The sequence below is a fragment of the Mobula birostris genome, chromosome 3 (genome assembly GCF_030028105.1).
Source record: "Mobula birostris isolate sMobBir1 chromosome 3, sMobBir1.hap1, whole genome shotgun sequence".
Classification (NCBI taxonomy): Eukaryota; Metazoa; Chordata; class Chondrichthyes; order Myliobatiformes; family Myliobatidae; genus Mobula; species Mobula birostris.
The window spans coordinates 46107751-46130202 of NC_092372.1; the positions used below are offsets into that span (position 1 = coordinate 46107751).

Sequence of the window (22452 nt, forward strand, 5' to 3'; positions counted from 1 at the left end):
TCTTTATTTATTTATCTCGCTGCTGATTTTGCTGCATAGAAAGAATATATTTGGTTGAAGATATCAACAGAGACGATTTTTGAAACAACTGAGAGGATTGAAGGTCATAATCAGAGTTTAGATATTGCATGTTGAAGCTGCAACTCCTATTTTGATAGGAGGCACAAGGCTGCAGATGTTGGAATCGTGAGCAAAAAAAAACTGCTTGAAGAACTCAGTGGGTCAAGCAACATCTGTGAAAGTGAATTGACAGTCAACATTTCGGGTCAACACCTGACTTCAGGACTGAGGCTGTTAAGGAAAGATGGCCAGGAGAGAGGAGTGAGAGATATGAGTTCCGGTAGGTGACAGGTGAAACCAGGTGAGGTGAGGAATTGTGGGCAGTTACAGCCAGGTAATTTGGGGGGTGTTGTTGAGACAGGGGTTGGTGAATGATAAATGAAAAGATTAGAAAAGCAAAAACGATTGGAACTGGTTTATTATTATCACATGTACTGAATACAGCGAAAGCTTGTCTTGCATATTGTTCACACGGATCGAACCTTGACACAGTGCACTGAGGTGGTACAATAACATACTGAAGAACAAAGTTCAACAGCTACAGAGAAAGTGGTGGGCAAGTAGGAAATTATATTGACAAAAGGAAGCAGGTGGGAGAGGGGAGGGCAAAGGAGAGACAGAAACGGGCAGGTGAGGGGTAGAGCTGGATAAGGGAGGAATGGTGAGGGAGGAGACAGGAAAGGGAACCAAAATAGAATAATCCCAGAGAGATAGTCATGTTGGTAAATGGGCAGGTAGAAAATTGAGGTGGGGTAATAAGGGGAAGAGGGGGAGCTGCAAAACATGAACAAAATGAGAAAGAGAGACCTCTGTTGGGAGTAGGAAAGTAAAAGAGGGAGTGGTTTAAATAAAAATGGAAAGTTCAATGTTTATGCCATTGGGCTGAAGGCTACCATCTCCCTTGGTTCACCTTTTCTATGAGATTACATTGTATGCAGCCCTCCCACCTCCCAGCCACTGTTGCTGTATCCACCCTTCTCTTCCCAGCTGTGGTTATTTGTGCAAAATCCATTCTATCTTTACAGATAAGATATATAAGATTTTTGTTTCATTACCAATTCGTGATAAATACTTAGTATGATATCCATAGAGATGGTAAAGTAAAAACTGTCATGATTTGCGGTCAGCAGCAAGCAAAGGCATTGCCATTGACTGTTAAAAAAAAGTGTCATCCACACACACAAAAAAATGATCTTTAGGGCTTCCAGTTCCCCTTTTGCAACATGACACTGAATCTGGCACAACCCATAGGGGATCTGCCTCATTCAGCAACAGGAAGCTGAACAGCCAATCAATCTGAAAGATTCTCAGAGAAAAGAAGTGAAAAAGTATGTATAATAAGTAATGTTTTACTCTTTTTATAGAAGTTATATAAGTTACAGCATACAAAAGAGAAAAATGTAAAAGAAAATTTAGAAGACAAATTTTCCATTAGTTACAATATTTGAAAAACCATAGCATTTGAAATATTACTTTTGAGGGACTAGGGAGTTATTCAGCAGCAATCATAACTTAGGTACTGTTTAAAATTTTGATCTCTATTTTAAATGAATTTCTATCCTATGGTGAGGAGCTAATTGAACATTTCAAATAGCATACAAGTTCTGACAACACAACATTTTTGATTCTTCCAAGTACTCAAAAGAATATTGAATTAACATTGCAAGTAACTAATAGGAAACTATATTTTGTAGATGCTGTCCATCTGATGATGTAGGCACCAATATTTGTTTCTGTTACAACCTTCATCCGACCTGTCTTTATGCAAAGAAATACATTCGTGAGATCAGCATCTCAGTCAGAGCATTTCCTGTCTGTGCAGTACGAAAAATCAGTTTTTTCATTACTGTCTTTTTTTTGCTGTGACAGTGGAATTCTCTCAGTTAAACTTTGCCACGTGGAAGATACACACAAAGGAAAGAACAAAGAATTATTTTTTTATTTACACATTCCACATATTGCTTGCTCTCCAGGATTAGTACACTCAGTCACATGTATTGCATTAGACCACAATATAAGAGCAAAAAAAAGTACTTTCTGCAGTAATCAGAAACAACTTCAACCTTCCTCCTGAAGATTAATGTGGTTGAAGATGCAGAAGAAAAACTACGCAATAAAAATATGATTTCATTGATAACAAGACTGTTTGAAATTCAAGCAACAAAAGTCTTCAGAAGATCTTTACTCAAGCAATATTTAAAAATCAGAACAAGTTTGGGCCATTCAGTTCCTTAAGCTTGTTCTTCAAATCCACTCCCGGCACTATCCCCAATTTCATGATTCCTTTCAGTATTAAACAATTTCTTGCCTTCTTTGAATATATTTGTAGACTGATATCTACAACCTTCTTGGATAAAAGAAATCATAAACTTTAGAGAAAAGAGTATGTTTTTGCTTCCATCTTAAACTATCCTGATTCTAGCATCGACAGAGTCACATGTCTTTTTCCTTCCCCAATGGCATCCACTCTCAAACTTGTAAAGTCCAGGACTTAAGCAAAGTCCACCTAATGTCTCCTCAGTAATGTCTTTACCCCAGAAAGCAGTCTAATGAACAGTTAGTGCAGTCCTCCTGATTACTATCAAAGCCTATTAATTGTGTTACTCAATGAAATTGCATTACTTTTAACAAGTATATTCAATGATTAGTGTTAACTATGAAAATATTACTGTCTCATTGTACCACTCATAAACATTCAGACAAAATAACTTTGATTGGATATTTAAACAAAAATATATACTGGAAATCTGAAATGGAAAATGTTAGAGCAAGTCAGCGGCCAGGCAGCATCTGTAGAAAGAGACACAGTTTTAGATTTCAGATTCTACATTAGAACTGAAAAAGAGAGTTTTTTTGGCAGAGATGGAGGTAGGAAGAGCATTGGGTGGAACAAAGGGAATTTCAAACAAAGCGATCATATAAACTGCACTTCCTTTCTCCAATGTAGAGGAGGCCACATTGTGAACACCAAATGCAGTGCACTAGATTAGACTAAGTGCAAGAAATCATTGCCTTACCTGGAAAAATTGTTTGATAAAGCAAAGAATTGTTTTGTGGATATCTGTTCTCAAACTACAGGGATAACCCTTAGTGTCTTGTAGTCCGTAACTTTAATTTCTTATCTCAATCCCACTCTGACGTCTAACCATAAGCTTGTGGCCCCTAAGCTATTAAATGGTTGGTAGCAGTCTCTACCAACTATTTCCAACATAGCAGGAACAATAATGTGAAGCAAAACTTTTTAGAACTTTGCACTTCGAATACACAGTAAACCTAGCTTCCTTTGGTACCGACAAAATGATATTGACTGGAGCAGTAAGTCCAATCCCATTTCACGTTAGGGACAAAAGGGCTTGCACCTAGCTAACAATAAGTTGTCCAGATATTCCACCGACAAGAATGTGGCCCAAGTTCATTGATTGTCTGTCCTCAGAGCCCCAACATTCCTGAGAGTGTCAGGTGCACAACTGTCGGCTGGAAAGCTGACTCCCAGCTAATCAGCCAGGCACAATGCATTGCACGGCTTTCCATAACAGAACTGAAAGTTTTCAGATTTAGCTTTGCCTTGAATCCCACTTAAGCCCAGATCCTCCCATAAAGATGTAACAGAGAGCAAGAGTACTATTAATGAATTCAAAAACAATTAAATAGATAAATATATTAAAACACTGAAACAAGAAACAATTTTACAACTTAAACACATTTAGATTAACTTAATGAAGCAACTAAAAAAAGTAAATTATATTCTTCACATGTTTCTTCCCATGGAAATGAATAGGCCTGTTGAATTTGTGTCATTAATTTGTAAGAGTAAAATATTACAGAGCAAGTGCTGGGAAATCAGCTAAAATTTGAACTCCCCAAAAGGACTCCCCATGGAGCCCAATGGTTGGATGCATTCATTCCATGAGCAGCAATCAACAATGTGGAGGTTCAGAAGTCATGGTGTGTTAGCAAAGGTGCAGATCATTACTCAGCGACAGTGAAAAATACCACAAATAGATGCAAGATTACTTAAAAAAATATATGTATTGAGTTACATTGGGTCAGCAAAGGAGGGGAAAATAAAAATAAGAAGCTAAAATATCACTGAAAAAGTCTCAGTAATGTAATCATCGTCATTAGGTCGCATCTGGAACTTCCAGTTGGCGGACGATTTCCCTCCACACCGCGCTGACATGTTGGGAAATCATGTCCGTGCAGGTGACAGCAGTGGTTTGCCTTTGCCTTCTGCCGCGAGAGTTTAAAGAGATCACCACCTCTTGCAGCGGATGACCAGGACGTCTAAGTGCCTTGTCGTGCTCTTAGCCCTCCACCATGCCTGCTGGCCTGCCTTCTTGACCATTGGACTATTAATTGGTCTCTTCCACTCAATCCGCCATGGCCAGACCTCACGTGCTGGGACAGGCAGTCACAGAGAGGTTAAAAGCACACCACAGTAAAGAAGTTCATAAAGTACTTTGCATTTTGCTTCTCGCTACATGAGAGGCTTTTCTTAAGTTGTTTCAACATGCTCATGCTCTTCCATCTTCACCAAAATCAAGACTCAAAGGCTGTAATGTACATAAATGATGGATTAGTTACTGTTTCCTTAGTTCACATCAGATATTATTGGAATGGCATAATATTTTCACTAATATGGCCTTTCCTGTATGTGTGAGAACTAGGCAGTTCTGATGTAAAGTTCTTCCTTCTCCACAGGTACTGACTGGTGTGCTGGGTATTTCCAGCATTTACTTATGTTTCAGATTCCCAGTAACCTACATCTTATAGAAACATAGAAAACCTACAGCACAATACAGGCCCTTCGGCTCACAATGCTGTGCCAAACTTGTACTTACTTTAAAAAAACCTCAGGTTACGCATAGACCTCTATTTTTCTAAGCTCCATGCACCTATCCAGGAGTCTCTTAAAAGACCCTATCATATCCACCTCCACCAACGTCGCCAGCAGCCCATTCCACATACTCACCACTCTCTGCATAAAACATTTACCTCTGACATCTCCTCTGTACCTATTTCCAAGCACCTTAAAACACTGCCCTCTAGCGTTAGCTATTTCAGCACTGGGAAAAAGCCTCTGACTATCCACACGATCAATGCCTCTCATCATCTTATACACCTATCAGGTCACCTCACATCTTCCATTGCTCCAAGGAGAAAAGGCCAAGTTTACTCAACCTATTCTCATAGGGCATGCTCCCCAATCCAGGCAACATCCTTATAAATCTCCTCTGCACCTTTTTAACAGTTTCCACATCCTTCCTGTAGTGACCTGACCAGAACTGAGCCCAGTACTCCAAGTGGGGTCTGACCAGGGTCCTATATAGCTGTAACATTACCTGTCACCTCTTGGACTCAATCCCACAGTTGATGAAAGCCAATATACTATATGCCTTCTTAACCATCCAGCCAACCTGCGCAGCAGCTTTGAGTGACCTATGGATTCGGACCTCAAGATCCCTCTGATCCTCCATACTGCCAAGTGTCTTACAATTAATACTATATTCTGTCATCACATTTGACCTACCAGAATGAACCACCTCACACTTATCTGGGTTGAACACCATCTGCCTCTTCTCAGCCCAGTTTTGCATCCTATCGATGTCCCTCTGTAACCTTTGACAGCCCTTCACACTACGCACAATACCCCCAACCTTTGTGTCACCAGCAAATTTTCTAACCCATCCCTCCACTTCCTCATCCACGAAGAGAAGGGGTCCCAGAACAGATCCCTGAGGCACATCACTGGTCACCAACCTCCATGCAGAATATGACCTGTCTATAACCACTCTTTGCCTTCTGTGTGGAAACCATTTCTGGATCCACATAGCAAGGTCCCCTTGGATACCATGCCTCCTTACTTTCTCAATGAGCCTTGCATGGGGTACCTTATCAAATGCCTTGCTGAAATCCATATACACTACATCTACTACTCTACCTTCATCAATGTGTTTAGTCACCTCCTCAAAAAATTCAGTCAGGCTTGTAAGGCACAACCTGCCTTGACAAAGCCATGCTGACTATTCCTAATCATATTATGCCTCTCCAAATGTTCATAAATCTTGCCTCTCAGGATCTTCTCCATCAACTTACCAACCACTGAAGTAAGACTCACTGGTCTATAATTTCCTGGGCTATCTCTATTCCCTTTCTTGAATATGGCAACAACATCAGCAACCCTCTAATTTTCCAGAACCTCTCCCATCCCCATTGATGATGCAAAGATCATCGCCAGAGGCTCAGCAATCTCCTCCCTCGCTTCCCACACTAGCCTGGGGTATATCTTGTCCGGTCCCGTTGACTTATCCAACTTGATGCTTTCCAAAAGCTCCAGCACATCCTCTTTCTTAATGTCTATATGCTCAAGCTTTTCAGACCGCTGTAAGTCATCCCTAAAATCATCAATGTCCTTTTCCATAGTGAATACTGAAGCAAAGTATTCATTAAATACCTCCGCTACCTTCTCTGGTTCCATACGTAATTTTCCACTGTCACACTTGGTCCTATTCTCTCATGTCTTATCCTCTTACTCTTCACATACTTGCAGAATGCTTTGGTGTATTCCTTAATCCTACTCACCAAGGCCTTCTCATGGCCTCTTCTGGCTCTCCTATTTCATTCTTAAGCTCCTTTCTGCTAGCCTTATAATTTTCTAAATCTCTATCATTACCAAGTTTTTTGAACCTTTCATAAACTCTTCTTTTCTTCTTGTCTAGATTTTCAACTTCCTTTGTACCCCACAGTTCCTGTACCCAACCATCCTTTTGCTGTCTCATTGGAATGTACCTACGCAGAACTCCATGCAAATATCCCCTGAACACTGGCCACATTTCTTCCGTACTTTTCCCTGAAAACATCTATTTCCAATTTGTACTTCCAAGTTTCTGCCTGATGGCCTCATATTTCTCCTTACTCCAATTAAACATTTCCCTAACTTGTTTGTTCCTATCCCTTTCCAATGCTACAGTAAAGGAGATAGAATTGTGATCACTATCTCCAAAATGCTCTCCAACTGAGAGACCTGACACCTGACCAGGTTCATTTCCCAATACCAGATCAAGTACAGCCTCTCCTCTTGTAGGTTTATCTACAAACTGTGTCAGAAAACCTTCCTGAACACACCTAACAAACTCCACCCCATCTAAACCCCTTGCTTTAGAGAGATGCCAATCAATATTGGGGAAATTAAAATCCCCCATCACAACAACTCTGTTTTTACTGCACTGTTCCAGAATCTGTCTCCTTATCTGCTCCTCAATGTCCCTATTACTATCGGGTGGTCTATAAAAAGAACACTCAGTAGAGTTATTGACCCCTTCCTGTTTCTAACTTCCACCCACAGAGACTCAGTAGCCAATCCCTCCATGACTCCCTCCTTTTCTGCAGCCGTGACACTATCTCTGATCAGCAGTGCCATGTCTTCACCTCCTTTGCCTGCCTCCCTGTCCTTTCTGAAACAGCTAAAGCCTGGCACTCTAAGTAGCCATTCCTGCCCCTGAGGCATCGAAGTCTCTACAATGGCCACAACATCATAGCTGCAAATACTAATCCACACTCAAGCTCATCCGCTTTGTTCATGATACTCCTTGCATTAAAATAGACACACCTCAAACCGTTAGTCTGAGATTAATCCCCCTCAGATTCAAGTGCAACCTGACCTTTTTGTACGGGTCATGCCTGCCCCAATGGAGGTCCGAATGAAAGAGGTCTTCTTCCAGCTTCTCTTTTGTCTCTCTCTCTCATTGCCTTTACGAATCTATTAAGTAGTATAGATGGTACTGAATGATTGTACCATCTGGACATTTTTTTGTCTCAGAACAATGGAAAAAAATTAAAAGTAGTTGTACTCAAATCCGTTTCTTAATCTGGTTTGTCTGTCATTCAGTAGGATTATTGCTGATCCAGCTGTGGCCTCAACACCTCTTTCCAGTACTCTCCCCACATCTCCTTCACTCATTCCAACTTATTATTTAGTAACTGCCTCCACAACCATCTGGTGTAGAGAATTCTGAAGAGCCAAGACTCTCCAAGAGATGAATTTTCTCCTAATCTCCATCATAAATGATTTATCTCTTATTCTGAAATTCTGTCCCTAGTTCAAGTAACCCACTGGGGAAACATACTCTCAATATCCACCAGTCAATCCCCGTACATATTTTATATGATTGTATGAAAGCAAAGATGTATACATCAGGATGCTCTTTATTGATTACTGCTCAGTATTTAACACCATCACCATTTCAAAACTAATCAGTAAACTCCAAGACCTGGGCTTCAATACCTGCTTCTGCAATTGGATCCTGGATTTCCTCACCTGCAAACCCAGTCAGTTTGGACTGGCAAAAACATCTCCTTCACAATCTCCATCAGCAGAAGTGCACCACAGGGCTGTGTACTTAGCCCCCTGCTCTACTCGCCTTACACCTGTGACTGTGTGCCTCAGTACAGCTCCAACACCGCATACAGGTTTGCTCATGACACCGCTGTTGTGGCCTGTCTCAAAGGTGGTGATGAATTAGCATGCAGGAGGGAGATTGAAAATTTGGCTGAGTGGTGTCATAACAACATCTGCTCATTCAATGTCAAGAAGTCCAAGGAATTGATTGTAGACTTCAGGAGATGGAAACCAAAGGTCCATAAGCCAATAATCATCCGATGATCGGAAGTGGATAGGGTCAGTAACTTTAAATTTCTGAGAGTCACTATCTCAGAGGACCTGTCCTGGACTCATGAAATAAATACAATTGCAAAGAGAGCATGACAGTACCTCAACTTCCTCAGGAGACTGTGGAGATTTGGCATGTCATCAAAAACCTTGGCAAACTTCTATAGATGTGTGATGAAAAGTGTAATGACTGGCTGCATTATGGTCTGGTATGGTATTGTCCAATGCCTTTGAGTGGACAATAGGACAAATGGTAGTGGATTCAGCCCAGTACATCACAGGTAAAACCCTCCCAACCATTGAGCACATCTACATGAAACATTGCCATAGAAAAGCACCATCCATCATCAAAGATCCTCACCACCATGTTCTTTTCTGACTGCTGCAATCAAGTAGAAGATACAGGAGCCTCAGGATTCACACCACCAGGTTCAAGAACAGTTACTACCCCTCAACCATCAGGCTCTTGAACAAAAGAGAATAACTACATTCATTCTATTTCTGGTGTTCCCACAACTGATGGTCTCACTTTAAGGACTCTTCATCTTAATATTTCATGCTCTTGTTATTTATTGTCATTTATTTATATGTGCAATTTGCACAGCCTGTTGTTTGTTGATCCTGTTCAGAGTTAGTGTTCTATAGATTTGTTGAGTATGCCCACAGGAAGAACATTCTCAGGGTTGTATGTGTGACATGTATGTACACTGATAACAAATTTTACTTTGAACTTTGAATATGTTTCAGTCTTATATATTTCAAACCTCTTATTCTAATCTCCGAAGAATCCAACAGAGGCAAACTTTTCATTCCAGGAGTCAACATAGTATCCAATCAAAATACATCTTTTCTTGGAAACAGAGATCAAAATTGTGTACTCAGTCCCAGGTGCAATACTAACAATGCCTTGTGGCATTGCATCAAAAATCTCCTATTTTCATACCCCTTGTAATAAAGACCAATGAGTCTTTGTAATTCCCTTCTCCGTGCATGCCAAGCTATTGTATTTCATGTTCTTGGACTTCCACATCCTTTTCCATTGCATCATTTTAATCATCTCACTTTATTTACAGTATATGATTGCTTTTTCATTCTTCCCTTCAGAATGGAAAGCCTTACATTTGCTCCACATATTTTACTTCATCAATCAACATCTTGCCCATCTTGTCCCTTCTGTTCTGTCTATGCTCCCCTTCTCTGTAACTTAATAATATCTCTTTATTTTTTATTATCCAGCTCTGTTGACACAAAACACCAACTGTTTCTCTCTCTTGATACTGTTTTGAATAGCATTTTTTGATGTTATTTAAAACATGAAAATTTTGGAGGTTTGTGATGAAAAGATGGGCTAGAAATTATTCCCACTACAAAATTCAATTCTACACAACAGCAAGATGTTGTTTGTAGTAGAACAGGCCTTTATTCTACCGACCTCAGAGTTACCCAGCCAGGTTGAAGATTGTGGGAGAAGTTGAAGTAGAACGAAGGCCAGGGCTGGGGGCAGGAAGGTGATGTGGGGGCAATAGTCACGTCAGTTAGAATCTCAAGAGTCATACCAGTGCATTAGGGTGAGCTGGGTACTATTGAGTACTGAATAGGAGCAGGGAAAGACCTTGTCAGGGCTTGTGTAGAGGTACGGCTTTGCTAAGATTGAGTTTGGCTCGTGATCCATTGGTAAAAGGCCTGGAGGAAATACACTGTGAAATACAAATGAATAATTTGGATAACCTGCCTATAAAATTGGTCCCAAATACTGGATTCTGTAGACTTCTTCTTGACTTCTTCCTTAACTCATCCATGCCCAAAGGAATTTTGTACAATTTGGACACCATTGTACATGTTCCAACATCTCCTTGAACTTGCATATCATACGCAGACTTTGCCATCATTCAATAACATGATTGCTTGTATCAATTGTAGTGCAAGAGCACTCACTGTGCAACATAGCAGAATCCCAAAGCCATTATCTAAGAACAAACCTTGCAAAGAAGGAAACAGAATTTGTGTGGCAGGTTTTCGAGTTTTCTTCAGGGGTGAAGGTAGCCATATTTGTGTTTACCATTTAATTGAGAAACACCTATCAATGCTGCCAATTTTACTGGTAAGCTTAGAAGCTAGAGAATAATTTTGAATAATCTGTAAAACAACATGCTACTAACTGTGTGATCCAAAAGTTATTGCATTTCCAGATCCATTTATCTAGCAAATATAAAAATGCATACTGGATGCTAAGAATATCAATCTTATAAGTGTGGACTTGAGTGTGTAGGTGTCTGAGTGGCACTTTTAATCTTTAGTTGTCTAAATAGTTATTTGAGTTACAACAATATTCCTAATCACTAAACATAAGAAACAAACATCAAATAATATATGTGAATATATTTTATGGAAGTTTTGTTGCTTTAAGCAAACATATCCTAAATGATTATCTTTGAGATATACGGTTAAAAAAAAGTATTATGATGAAAAAAAAAGGTTCACAAAAGCTCACAAATGTAGAAACAACTCTCAAGGATAGTTTATGGTAAGTACAGATTAGTTTCAAATTTAGTAGTAAAAGATTGCCTCAAAGAATTTTGAGTTTTCTGGTGGCTTCTCATGCTAATATATTACACCAATGCCTGTAAACTAATATTACCTGACCCTGTCATTTAAAGATTTTAATTATTAACAACTCCCAGGGATATCTAATGGTAAGATATCAAACTTTTTATTGCTGGCTACAAAATAATTCAAAGATTTAATTATTTAAATTTTGAAATACTAGGATCATTTTACTTCGTTGGCAACCCCATCTATGCTTTCTTTTGCAAATTAGGGAAATTGTAGCTTGTACCATAGGTTAAACTAAGGATTATTCACTGTTGCTCCTAATAAGGGATGTATATTTTTGAACTTTCTCTGCATACAGTTTCTTATTAACTGGATAAGCTTTTTAAAAAAATATTTGATTGCTGTGCACATGTTTAATAACAATCAATTGCCAATCTATTCTAAAATTTCTATTGTGATTTAATTAAGGTGTATTTGCCTGCAGCCTAACAATGTCCAACACACTGGCAAAGTCCAGGACACACCTTCAAGTGTTTAAACAGCTCCTAGGGATACTTTTTACACTTTAATAGAAATTAAGGCAATTTTCCTTCATTACTATATTTGGATTTTCCAAGCTAACATCAGGGAACCAAGGCTACGAACAAAATATATCATTGATAATAGTGATGCCTTTATGTTAAGATATTTTAACAATTGCCTCATATTTCATAACAAAAAAAATTGGAGAACTCAGAACAGCTTCCAAATTTAAGCTACTGATCCTAATGGATACTGAATGGTGCAGTGGGTTGGCACATTGCCCTTTCACCTCTGGCAGCTGGCTCTGAATCCATCCCAGACTGTCTCATTCTCTGCAGCAGTGATGATAAGTGATGCAAGAAATGATTCACATTTGTAGGTAAAAAAAAAATTGGAACAACATTAGAAGTCATTCAATTCCATCTTGTATCTCACCACCCTTCACAGTCCAGTTTTGTTATTTTGCGAAGTGACAAGCTGATTTTATCAAACAGTGCTGCTTTACATGCAGTGCACATTCAGAACTGATTTTGTGTGGGGGAGAAGGAAAAAAAATAATAAAACCACCACATTTAAATTACATCTTTTGTGTAATAATATTTCTCAATTAGTTTCTTACACACAAGAGACAAGTTACAACACAATCTATTCCCTACTCCTTCCCATCCTTCTCTCCTCACACCACCTCTAATTAAGGAAAATAATGCGGCTTGGGGTGTTTCATTAGAAATGTACCTGCACTAAAAATATCAATTAGTAGACAGATAGATTCACAATATTCAAATGTACCTAGGTATTTCTTTAATCCATAGAAAATGTTTTATTGTTAACTATGATTAAAAATAACAATAGCAATAACATTCTTTCAAAGGCTGAGGATGGAAAACTGTTACACGAATATTCGTAAATCTTGCAAATAATCCATAAATACACTGAATATAAAGGTTATAAAACGCTACTTGAGCAGCAGCCCAGATAATATACGCAATCCTGGCTGTAAACCCGGTTAATTAAATATATATTAAGAGAAAGAGTTCTTACTGAAAAGACAGATGAGAGACAATATTATTTGGTCAGCTGGCCACACACAAATTACAGCAGTTCAGATGACTAACAATTAAATTCAGCTAACTCAATACTATTCCTTTTCTGCAATTCATATTGTGGAAATACCATCAAAATCAGTTATAATTAACATACTTATCCTTACTACTTAGTACTTCATTCAAAAACTTTTGGGCAATTAATAATTAAAGATTGGGGTTTAATAATTTACTGATCTCAGCAAATGAGCAAAGTAAGCTAATCTACAGATGAGTTGAAGCACCAACTTCACTGATCAGCTAGTAATGTTAATTCACTTCAACAATCTGCTATACACTCAAGGCCGACACATAATTCAATGCACTAACTGGATTGTAAAAAAAATGAGTGTTAAAATTTAAATTATGATTTAAAGCTAGATTTGGAAAGACAATATTAAAAACAAGACTATACTTGTTTACTAATGTTATTTTGAAAGATATTTTATGAATATCTTTATTGTTAGTCCTTTCTCAATCTCATTCCCTAAGTGTGTAGATCATGATATTGTGCTATATATGAAAACCAGTGATCAAATAAAGTAGATTAGTAATGCCTGGGTTACAAACTGGTTTATAAAGTGCACAAGTCCGGATTGGACTAGTTCCTCCTTTTTAATATCATCAGGCAGAACCACCCTCTCTGCACTGTTAGCAAATACCTTACACTTCTCCATACTTCATAAAATACATGAAAGTGAATTTACTGATAGTACACAAACTAAATGTAAATATTAAAGCAGATATGAAAAATATATTAGTTGTATTTTTAAAAAAATAATGTGCAAATCATGTACTTTGTTTAACACTGAAGGAATTTTCCATCAGTTTTACTAGCCAAGCAGAGGACTCATTCTCTTACGAACAATTTATATTATGCTGAGCTTATCTTTTTTATAACACTGCGTAATCAGTAAGAGGTTTAATTGAGGAACTAAGATTATAAATATTTTTTCAAAGTGTTTTGGATTAAGGAATATTGTAGTGTCCTGCGGTTATTATGTATCTGATCTTAGAGCCTGCATTACATACAACTGCACACAAAAAAACTGAGGGTAAAGCCAAAAGTAGTCATATGTGCACTAATGTGCTAGTGCTCTGTACTGTGCAGAACATCACAACTACTGAGTAGTGTAGAATTTCTTCATTATGTTTCTTTCTTAGCTGTACTAATGAATGTTAAGAAAGGATATCACAAATCCTTCTAAGCAGGAAACACATTCAGAATATTAATTGAGGTGAGCATGCTTTCATAAAATTTGATCAGCTTTCTTTCCTGGGAGTTGAACATTATAGGGATAACTTACCATATCCATGAATGCCTCCTGAAAGGGAAATTATTCACGTGCATCATCTCCATGGATGTTCCTTTGCAGGGATTCCTCCCAATCGTTTAAATTGAAACTGGGAAGACACCTTAATGCACAAAACAAGAACTTCTGGTCTCAGTCTAAGAGATCTTCTCTATCAATCTTGACCATATGTAGGATCATTTTTTTTTTGCAAATCTGCTGTTAATGGATTGTTTATCAAGAGAGTTGCAATTTAGAACCACAACACAGTTTGCAGCATTAGTGCTGTTATTATTGTAACTCTGTATGACTATTTTTGAAGTTCAACCATTGAACAAAATACCTAATCTCCTTCTTCTAGTGAACGAAGGCAATCAGAACTGTACTTGGGATCCAGTATAAAGAAAAAGGCAGAAAGAAACGGCCCAACAGTGTATAAGTCCCATCTCTCAGCATTGTGTAAAATCAGCTACGTCGCAGACTCCAAATTCTCACAAAAGAAAACCGTGTATTGTTTACTTTCTTTTTCTTTGTATTCTTTCTTCAAACTGTTCAACTTTCTTACACAATGGTTTCACTTCAGTTTTGAAAGACCTCTTCATTGAGTTTATTCTTCCCAGGATAATGATATTGATGTAATAATCATACCAACTAGATAAACTTTTCAATAAAGCTAGAAGACAGGGTCAAGATTCAGTCAGTCACATTTGCTGCAAGGTTCTGAGTCCTTCCTGCTCCCAACCCCGTGGTGATGTTTAGCTGCCATCACAAGTGTTTATGTCATTGTTCTTTCATTCGGATTTTTAAAGCTGTATTAATGATATTTCCAAAAGATTTTTAATTAAAGCAATGTGAGCTTCTATGCTTGAAAACAATTAAATTGCTGATCTTCTTAATCCATGCTCCTTGTGCAAATTCCGTGTAAGAGAAGGTAACAAAGAACAAAAGGCTGTCACAAAAGAAGGTGAAGAGGAATGCTCTGGAGCTGAATGTCATCTAAGAACCTCTTCCCTACCGTCCGGGTTCCTTTTTCTCGAATCTTGTTCACCAACAGTTGTCATCACTGTCCTGTCATTGTAAATGGGATCATCTGCTTGAAGTCTGTGTTCTTCAAACTCTGCATTTTTGTAGAGGCGCAACAATAGGAACGAATTTTCATTCAAAAGCAAATTGCCCTGCTAATGCTCACACAGATGAGGGGTTCAGTCATCTCTGAAGTGTCTGACTTGCAGCACAGAAATCTTCAGCACATTTTCAATGACTGGGTTACTTTACTCTGCTGCAGAACCAGCTTCAATCTTGTGAGAATGCTGCTGCACAGAGGATGTGCTGTCGTCAAGGGGACCCTTTAGGTAGGTTCCATTTTCAACATATGCATTTATTACACTGTTTTCGGTTATTATCTCACTAAATGTATTCATTAATATTAATATTGTAACTGGAATAAGAAGGTTATTACTGTGTCTCTTCTTTTTCGTCTACTGTTCATAAATGTTATTTATAATTAGATTGTGAAAAATACCCTAAAAGACCCCTTGACAGCATCGTCAATGCCTTTTTAGGACAAGTGGGAAGTAGTAAACAATGAACTAAACAGTTATAGGATATAAGCTTCAGAAGCCAACTGAAAAACACCAGGGCAAGCAATTAACACTGAGATTTTCTTCGCTTCTAATAATGAAGTATTAAGGATTGTTTTATCAGCAAATTAAATACAAACATAGTTCAACATTTTTCAGATTACAGATATACTCTCAAGGAGTACGGGAACAACTGTTTAACTTGTATGACAACAGAATTATTGAATTTAGGTAACTGAATTATCCTTGATTTACAATGACTTTCGGCATTTTTTATTCAATGACTGAGGGACCCCTCAGAAACACTGCAATGCTACAGTGTTAATCAGCTTCATCCTCCACAGAAGCTGCTCCTTCGTCTACACCCCAGTTCTTATATCCTAACTGAAAATGGCAGAAGAGCTTTGAATATTTCTGCCATTTTCCATACTCTATACTTTAAACATCTACATTTGGTATTCAATATTTTCACAGAAAAACAACAGCACATTATCTCAAATTACTTTTAGTTTGGTTCAACAGAGATCAGCACCGAAAATTCTATTTGCATTATTGGAGATGCATTCAGCTCTGTGGTGGAGTGACGTCAGCTGCTTACATACTTGGTCTATATGCTGGGCTGGTAGAACCACAGAGACAATAGTTCACCAATAAAGGTGAAGAAACAAAACTGAAGAAACAGTTTTCATTGGTGAATGATTTTGAAGTGATATTAATGATCTGCCCTAACCTCTATTGACTTTTGAAAGGCAAATTTCTTCTTTAAGTTAGATAAAGTGCTGGCTCTTCCACAACCTGTTTAGATATAAAATGTACACTCTCTCTACTGACGATGGGTTGCTTGTGGAGGGAGAAGAGAGAAAAACAAGGAAGAAACTTCATAGAATGCTTAAAGCAGCTCACAGAGACAGCAGGGAGGGGATGTTGGTGAGAGGATGGTGGTCAGGATAGGGGATGCTTTACAAAGTGCGTTGTGTGGTAAATTCATTACAGACAATATAGAAAGAAAGCTGCTGGAGGAACTCGGGGGGCAGAGCACCACCTGTGGAGGGAAGAGAATTGTTGATCTTTTGGGTTAAGATGCTGCACTGAGACTGTGAGTGGAGAGGGAAGATAGCTGATACAAAGAAAGAAGGAGGTATGAGACAAAAGTCAGCAGGTAATAGATGGACTACGGAGGGGTGAAGAATGATGGACAGGTGGAGGGGTGGTGTAGAGGAGGAGGGATGGAGTGGGGCGAGGGCAGAGTAGGGAGAAAGGGCCAGATGGGTGACAGGTGGAAGCAGACAAGGTGTTAAAAATGGGGGCAGATGGAGACATTTGGGAGGAGAGAGGAGGGAAGGTGGAGACAGAGGCTGGAGAGAGATAAGCAGGAAGATGGATGTCAGATCAGCTAATTGCTGAAACCTGATAAGAATGGAAGGTTATGGTGGGAACCCTTTGAGAGAGTGATGGACAGCTGGAACCAGATAAGATGGGGCAGTGAGGGGGAAACAGTGAGCAAATGACACAACTCTTCTAAAGTTAAATCAAGTGACGGGATGACAACAGGGCTTCACTTCCAGAAGAGCTCCATGCCTTCTCTGCTCACTTTGACCATCAAAACATGGAGGAAGCATCAGGATCTCCCACAGCCCCTGATTATCCTGTGGTTTCAGTCTCAGAGGCTGACGTGCAAACAGCCTTCAGGAGGATGAAACCACAGAAAACACCCAGCCCAGACCGAGTACCTGGCAAAGTACTAAAGACCTGTGCTGATCAACTGGCTGGAGTGTTCACTGAGATCTTTAACCTCTCACTTCAATAGTCCCACCTGCTTTAAGCAGACTTCAATTATAACGGTGCCTAAGAACATGGTAACCTGCCTCAATAAATATCGGCTAGTAGCACTTACATACATAATGATGAAGTATTTTGAGAAGTTGATGATGAAGCACATCAACTCTGCTTGAGAAGTAACTTGGATCCGTTCCAATTTGCCTACCCCAGCCATCTCATTTCCTCTTCACTCAACCCTGGAACATCTGGACTGCAAAGATGCATACATCAGGATGCTCTTTATTGACCACAGATTGGCATTCAATACCATCATACCCTCAAAACTAATCAATAATCTTCAAGATATTAGCCTCAAGATATCCTTATACAATTGGATCCTCAATTTCCTCACTTGCAGACCCCAGTCATTTCAGATCGGCAACAACAGCTCTTCCAGAGTTTACATAAACACAGGTGTACCACAAGACTATATGCTTAGCCCCCTGCTTTACACTTGACTGTGTGCCTAAGCACAGCTTCAATGTCATATTCAAGATTGCTGACGACACCATGGTCATAAGCCAAATCAAAGATGATGACGAATCAGCATATAGGAGAAAGATTGAGAACCTGGCTGCAAGACCAAGGAGCTGATTATTGACTTCAGGAGGAGGAAACCAGAGGTTCAAGAGCCAGTCCTCATCAGAGGATCAGAAGTGGAGAGAGTTTGCATCTTTAAATTCCTCAGTGTTGTCATTTCAGAGGACCTGTTCTGGGCCCATAACGTAAGTGCAATTAAAAAGAAAGCACTTAAGAGTGCATGATGATTCAGCATGACATCTAAAACTTTGACAAACTTCTATAGATGTGTGGTGGAGAGTATACTGACTGGCTGCAACACAGTCAGGTATAAAAATACCAATGCCCTTGAACAGAAATCCCAAAAAATGTAGTGGATACGGCTCAGTCCATCATTAGTAAAAGCCTTCCCCACCGTTGAACAAAATCTACATGAAGCATTGTCACAGGAAAGCAGCATCCATCATCAGGGACCCCCGCCACCCAGGTCATGCTCTGTTATTCTTGTTGCTTTCAGAAAGAAACAGGAGCCTCGGGATACGTACCACCAGGTTCAGGAACAATTAAGACTCTTCAACAATCAGGCTCTTGAACCAAAGGAAATAACTTCAGTCAACTTCACTTGCCCAATCATTGAAATGTTCCCACAACCTATGGACTCACTTTCAAGGACACTTCATCTCATATTCTCAATATTAATTGCTTATTTATTTTCCTATCTTTATTTTTTCTTTTTGTATTTGCACAGTTTATTGTCTTTTGCACACCGGTAAAGCCCAAGTTGGTGCAGTCTTTCATTGGTTCTATGATGGTTATTATTCTACATTTGTATTATGGATTTGTTGAGTATGCCACAAGAAAACGAATCTCAGGGTTGTATATAGTGACATATATGTACTTTGATAATCAATTAATTTTGAACTTTGAACTGATTTAGTGATAGTGTGAAGGGGGCTTTGTGAAATAAACAACATATATCTATCTTCTTACCTGCATACAGTGGGTATGTGGAAAATGTGATATATATGTACTTTGATAATAAATTTACTTTGAACTTTCAACTTTGGGTAATAGATAGGTGGAATCAATAAGGGAAGGGGGTATTTGTGAAAGGAAACAAAAATGGGAGGATGCATCAGTAGGAAGAAGAAAGGACTGGTTACCTTAACTTGGAAAGTTTAGTATTGATACCATTGGGTTATGGACTACCAAGGCTTCAAGTTTTTATCTGATCTCACCTGAGCAGTGGAAAGGTCTGAGGACTAGTAGGTCAGTGGAGGAATGAGAAGGGGAGTTAAAATTGCTTGCAAGTGGTAGGTTGGGCTGACCACAGGGATAAGTGCTCTACAAACTAGTCGCATAGTCTGCGCCTGGTCCCTCCAGTGTAAAGGAGACACCTTTGGAAGCATCAAATCAGTAGATGAAGTTAGAGGACCTGCACGTGAATCTTTACTTCACCTGAGAGGGCTATCTAGTTCACTGGAGGGCAGTGAGGGGGGAGGTGAATGAACACATATTGCACCTCCTTTGGTTGTTGGAGAAAGTACTGGCTGTCAGGGAAGCATGAGTGGTCCAGGGAGTCAAAGGTGCAGTGGTCAACATAGGAGGCAGAAAGGGATGAGGAGGAGAAGATGTGGCTATTTGCACTTCCTGCTGCAGCTGGAGAAAATAGTGAATGATGATTTGTGGGATAAAGAGCCTAGTAGAGTGAAAGGAAAGCACTGGGGGCATCACTGCCCTTACCCTGACTCTTAATTCTGTACTGTTTGGAGGGAGGTGCGGTGAGAACAGAAGTCCTGGAAACAGCAAATGCAAGAGGGGGCTCCATCAACCACAGCAGCAGAAGAAGAAGAAGAAGAAAGCCCTTAAATCTGAGTGGAGTCATCGGGACGCTGTCATGACGGCATTTTTTTTTTTTAGCAGGCTTTCTTATTTTGACGAGGCCGAGTTGCTAGCTCGATGCTCAACCCAGCATGGATGGAAAGCATGCAAGGGGAGCCAGCTGGATTCGAACTCCGGAGCCTTCGCTCCGAAGTCCAGCGCTGATCCCACTACGCCACCAGCCGCCCAAACCACAGCAGAAGAGAAGCCACATTTCCTGAAAAAGGACACTTCATGTGCACTGGAATAGAAGACCTCAACTTGAGAGCAGATGTGACAGAGACAGGGAAAGGGATGGCATCTTTACAAGAAACAGATTGGAAAACGGTGTACTCAATGAAGCAACGGGAGTCAGTGGCTTTATAGTGAATGTCAGTAGATATTTTGTCACCTGAGAAGATAACTGAGAGATCCAGACAAGGAGAGAAGTGTCAGTAATGATCGAAGTAAGTTTAAGGACAGGGTGGAATTTGGTAGCAGATCTGGTAAAACCAGATGATTTCCACCATTGCAGCACCAATGTTTTCAATGTGATAGAGAAAGATTTGGGGAATAGTATCAGAGGAGGTTTGAAACAAGGACTGATCCACCTAGCCAGTGAAGAGACAGGTGGAAAGGCAGACAAAATCACAGGGACTACTGTACATTGGTGATATTGGTACACACATGGGTAGAACCAAGCTTGCATAAAACTAGAAGAGTACATTGAACCAGTGTGAAATATATTCAGAGCTGGTTACCAAAGCCACTTCAAGGACCATAATACTGATTACTGTGAGAACAGAAAGACTGAAAGTGGAGAGACTTCTGGAAGGGCGGGGGGCATAATAATTGGAGATTTCAAGGAACCCAGGCCAGGCTTCAGCTAAGGGAACTATAGCCAATGTCCACAAATAATTGGCAAGGGAATGGGGTTCTGTCCTGATTTGGGACAGGAGGGAAATGAAATGAGAAACCATTCTCCAAGGTGAAATGCACTTCATGCCAGCTACAGATGTGAGATGGGCTGAAGCAGGCTGGAGAAAAATCTGAGACTGTATTACAAATGATAATGTGCCTGGAGGTAATAGAGGAAGAATATATAAAGTTACTGAAACATTCAGAAAAGTTATATAAAATGGTTTGAAGGCATGAATGTTCTGTGTTACTCTCAATGTGTTCCACTTTATCTAGCAGCAGTGGTTATCATGCTGTTAGGTAATGCTTATCATTGTAAACTGATACATCATTATTATCACCTCATGTTCACAGTTCACAGGAAAATACAGCCTAAAACAAAATACTCTAGATTATATTCAGGGGACAGGAAGACCAATAACTACTTCAGTTAATATTCTAACCTTTATAGCAATTATAGCATCCTGAATCATATTACTGAAAATGTTTATATAGTATACACTTACCATTTATCGGTAATGGAAAGCTTTAATTTGATCACCGTTAAGGGAATGGAAACAATAGAGAGAGAAACCAGCCTGGGCAAGTGGAAAACAGTACATTTCTTAGAACCTGGCAGATTTTGCAAGGTACAAATTGCTGCTCAGCAAGTCAGGCAGCAGCTTTGGGAGAAAAAAAACTGTCAAAATTTTCAGGACGAGACCCTTCATCAGGAATGGAATGGAAGAAACCAGTATAAAAGGGTAAAGCAGGGGGTGGAGCAAGAATGGTGGGTGAGAGGCAAATCCAGGTGAGGGATGGAAGGTAGGCAAATGGAGGAGGGGGTTGTTGGAATGATGTAAAGACCAGGGAGGTGATACGTGGAAGTGACAAGGACTGAAGAAGATAGTTCCAAAAATTCAAAGTTCAAAGTAAATTTATTGTCAAAGTACATATATGTCACCATATACTATCCTGAGGTTCATTTCCTTGCCGAGATATGCAGCCAATCCAAGCATCATAATAGAATCAATGAAAGACCACACCCAACAGGGTGCACAAACAACCAATATGCATAAGACAACCAACTGGGCAAATACAAAAGAAAAAAGCAATAATAATAATAAATAAATAAGCAGTAAATATCAAGAACATGAGACGGAGAGATAGAATCTGATAGGAGAGGATAGTGGACCAAGGAATAAAGGAAAGGAGGTGAGGAGGGGAAATGGAGAGAAGAGTGTGTGGGAAGTGGGAAGATTGAGAGAGCTGGGGAGAGGAGAGGTGATGGGGCAGGACAAGGGGAATCAAAGAGGGCAGAGGGGCGTGGTTACCGGAAGTTAGTGAAGATGATAATCATGTTGTTAGGTTGGTGACTTCCAAGGTGGAATATGAGGCAGTGTCCCTCTAATTTGCATCTTGCCTCAACAAGGCAGAAGAGGCGGCCATGGTCAAAAATGAAAATGTGGAACTGGAAAGTGGTATTAAAGTAGCTAGTGGCTTGGAGGTCTTGGCTATTACTGTGGAAGGAGCAAAGATGTTAGGTATCCAGACATCTTGTTATTTTCAATTTATTTCTCCCATTATTAATGATGTAAAGT

At 39.5% G+C, this 22452-nt stretch overlaps 1 protein-coding gene across 3 annotated transcripts in view; it reads right to left on the reverse strand.

Moving 5' to 3' along the window:
• Positions 1–22452, reverse strand: part of pde4d (phosphodiesterase 4D, cAMP-specific) — a 1076746-nt gene that overhangs the window by 511704 nt on the left and 542590 nt on the right. Inside the window, exon 1 of one of the 3 annotated variants that reach the window (XM_072252567.1) lies at positions 14193–15449. The exons of the other annotated variants lie outside the window; for them this stretch is intronic. Within the exon in view, the coding sequence (XP_072108668.1) occupies positions 14193–14245 (53 nt within the window). The 5' untranslated portion in view covers positions 14246–15449. Of the gene's footprint in view, positions 1–14192; positions 15450–22452 lie in introns of those variants that run through there. 3 annotated transcript variants of the gene reach the window in all.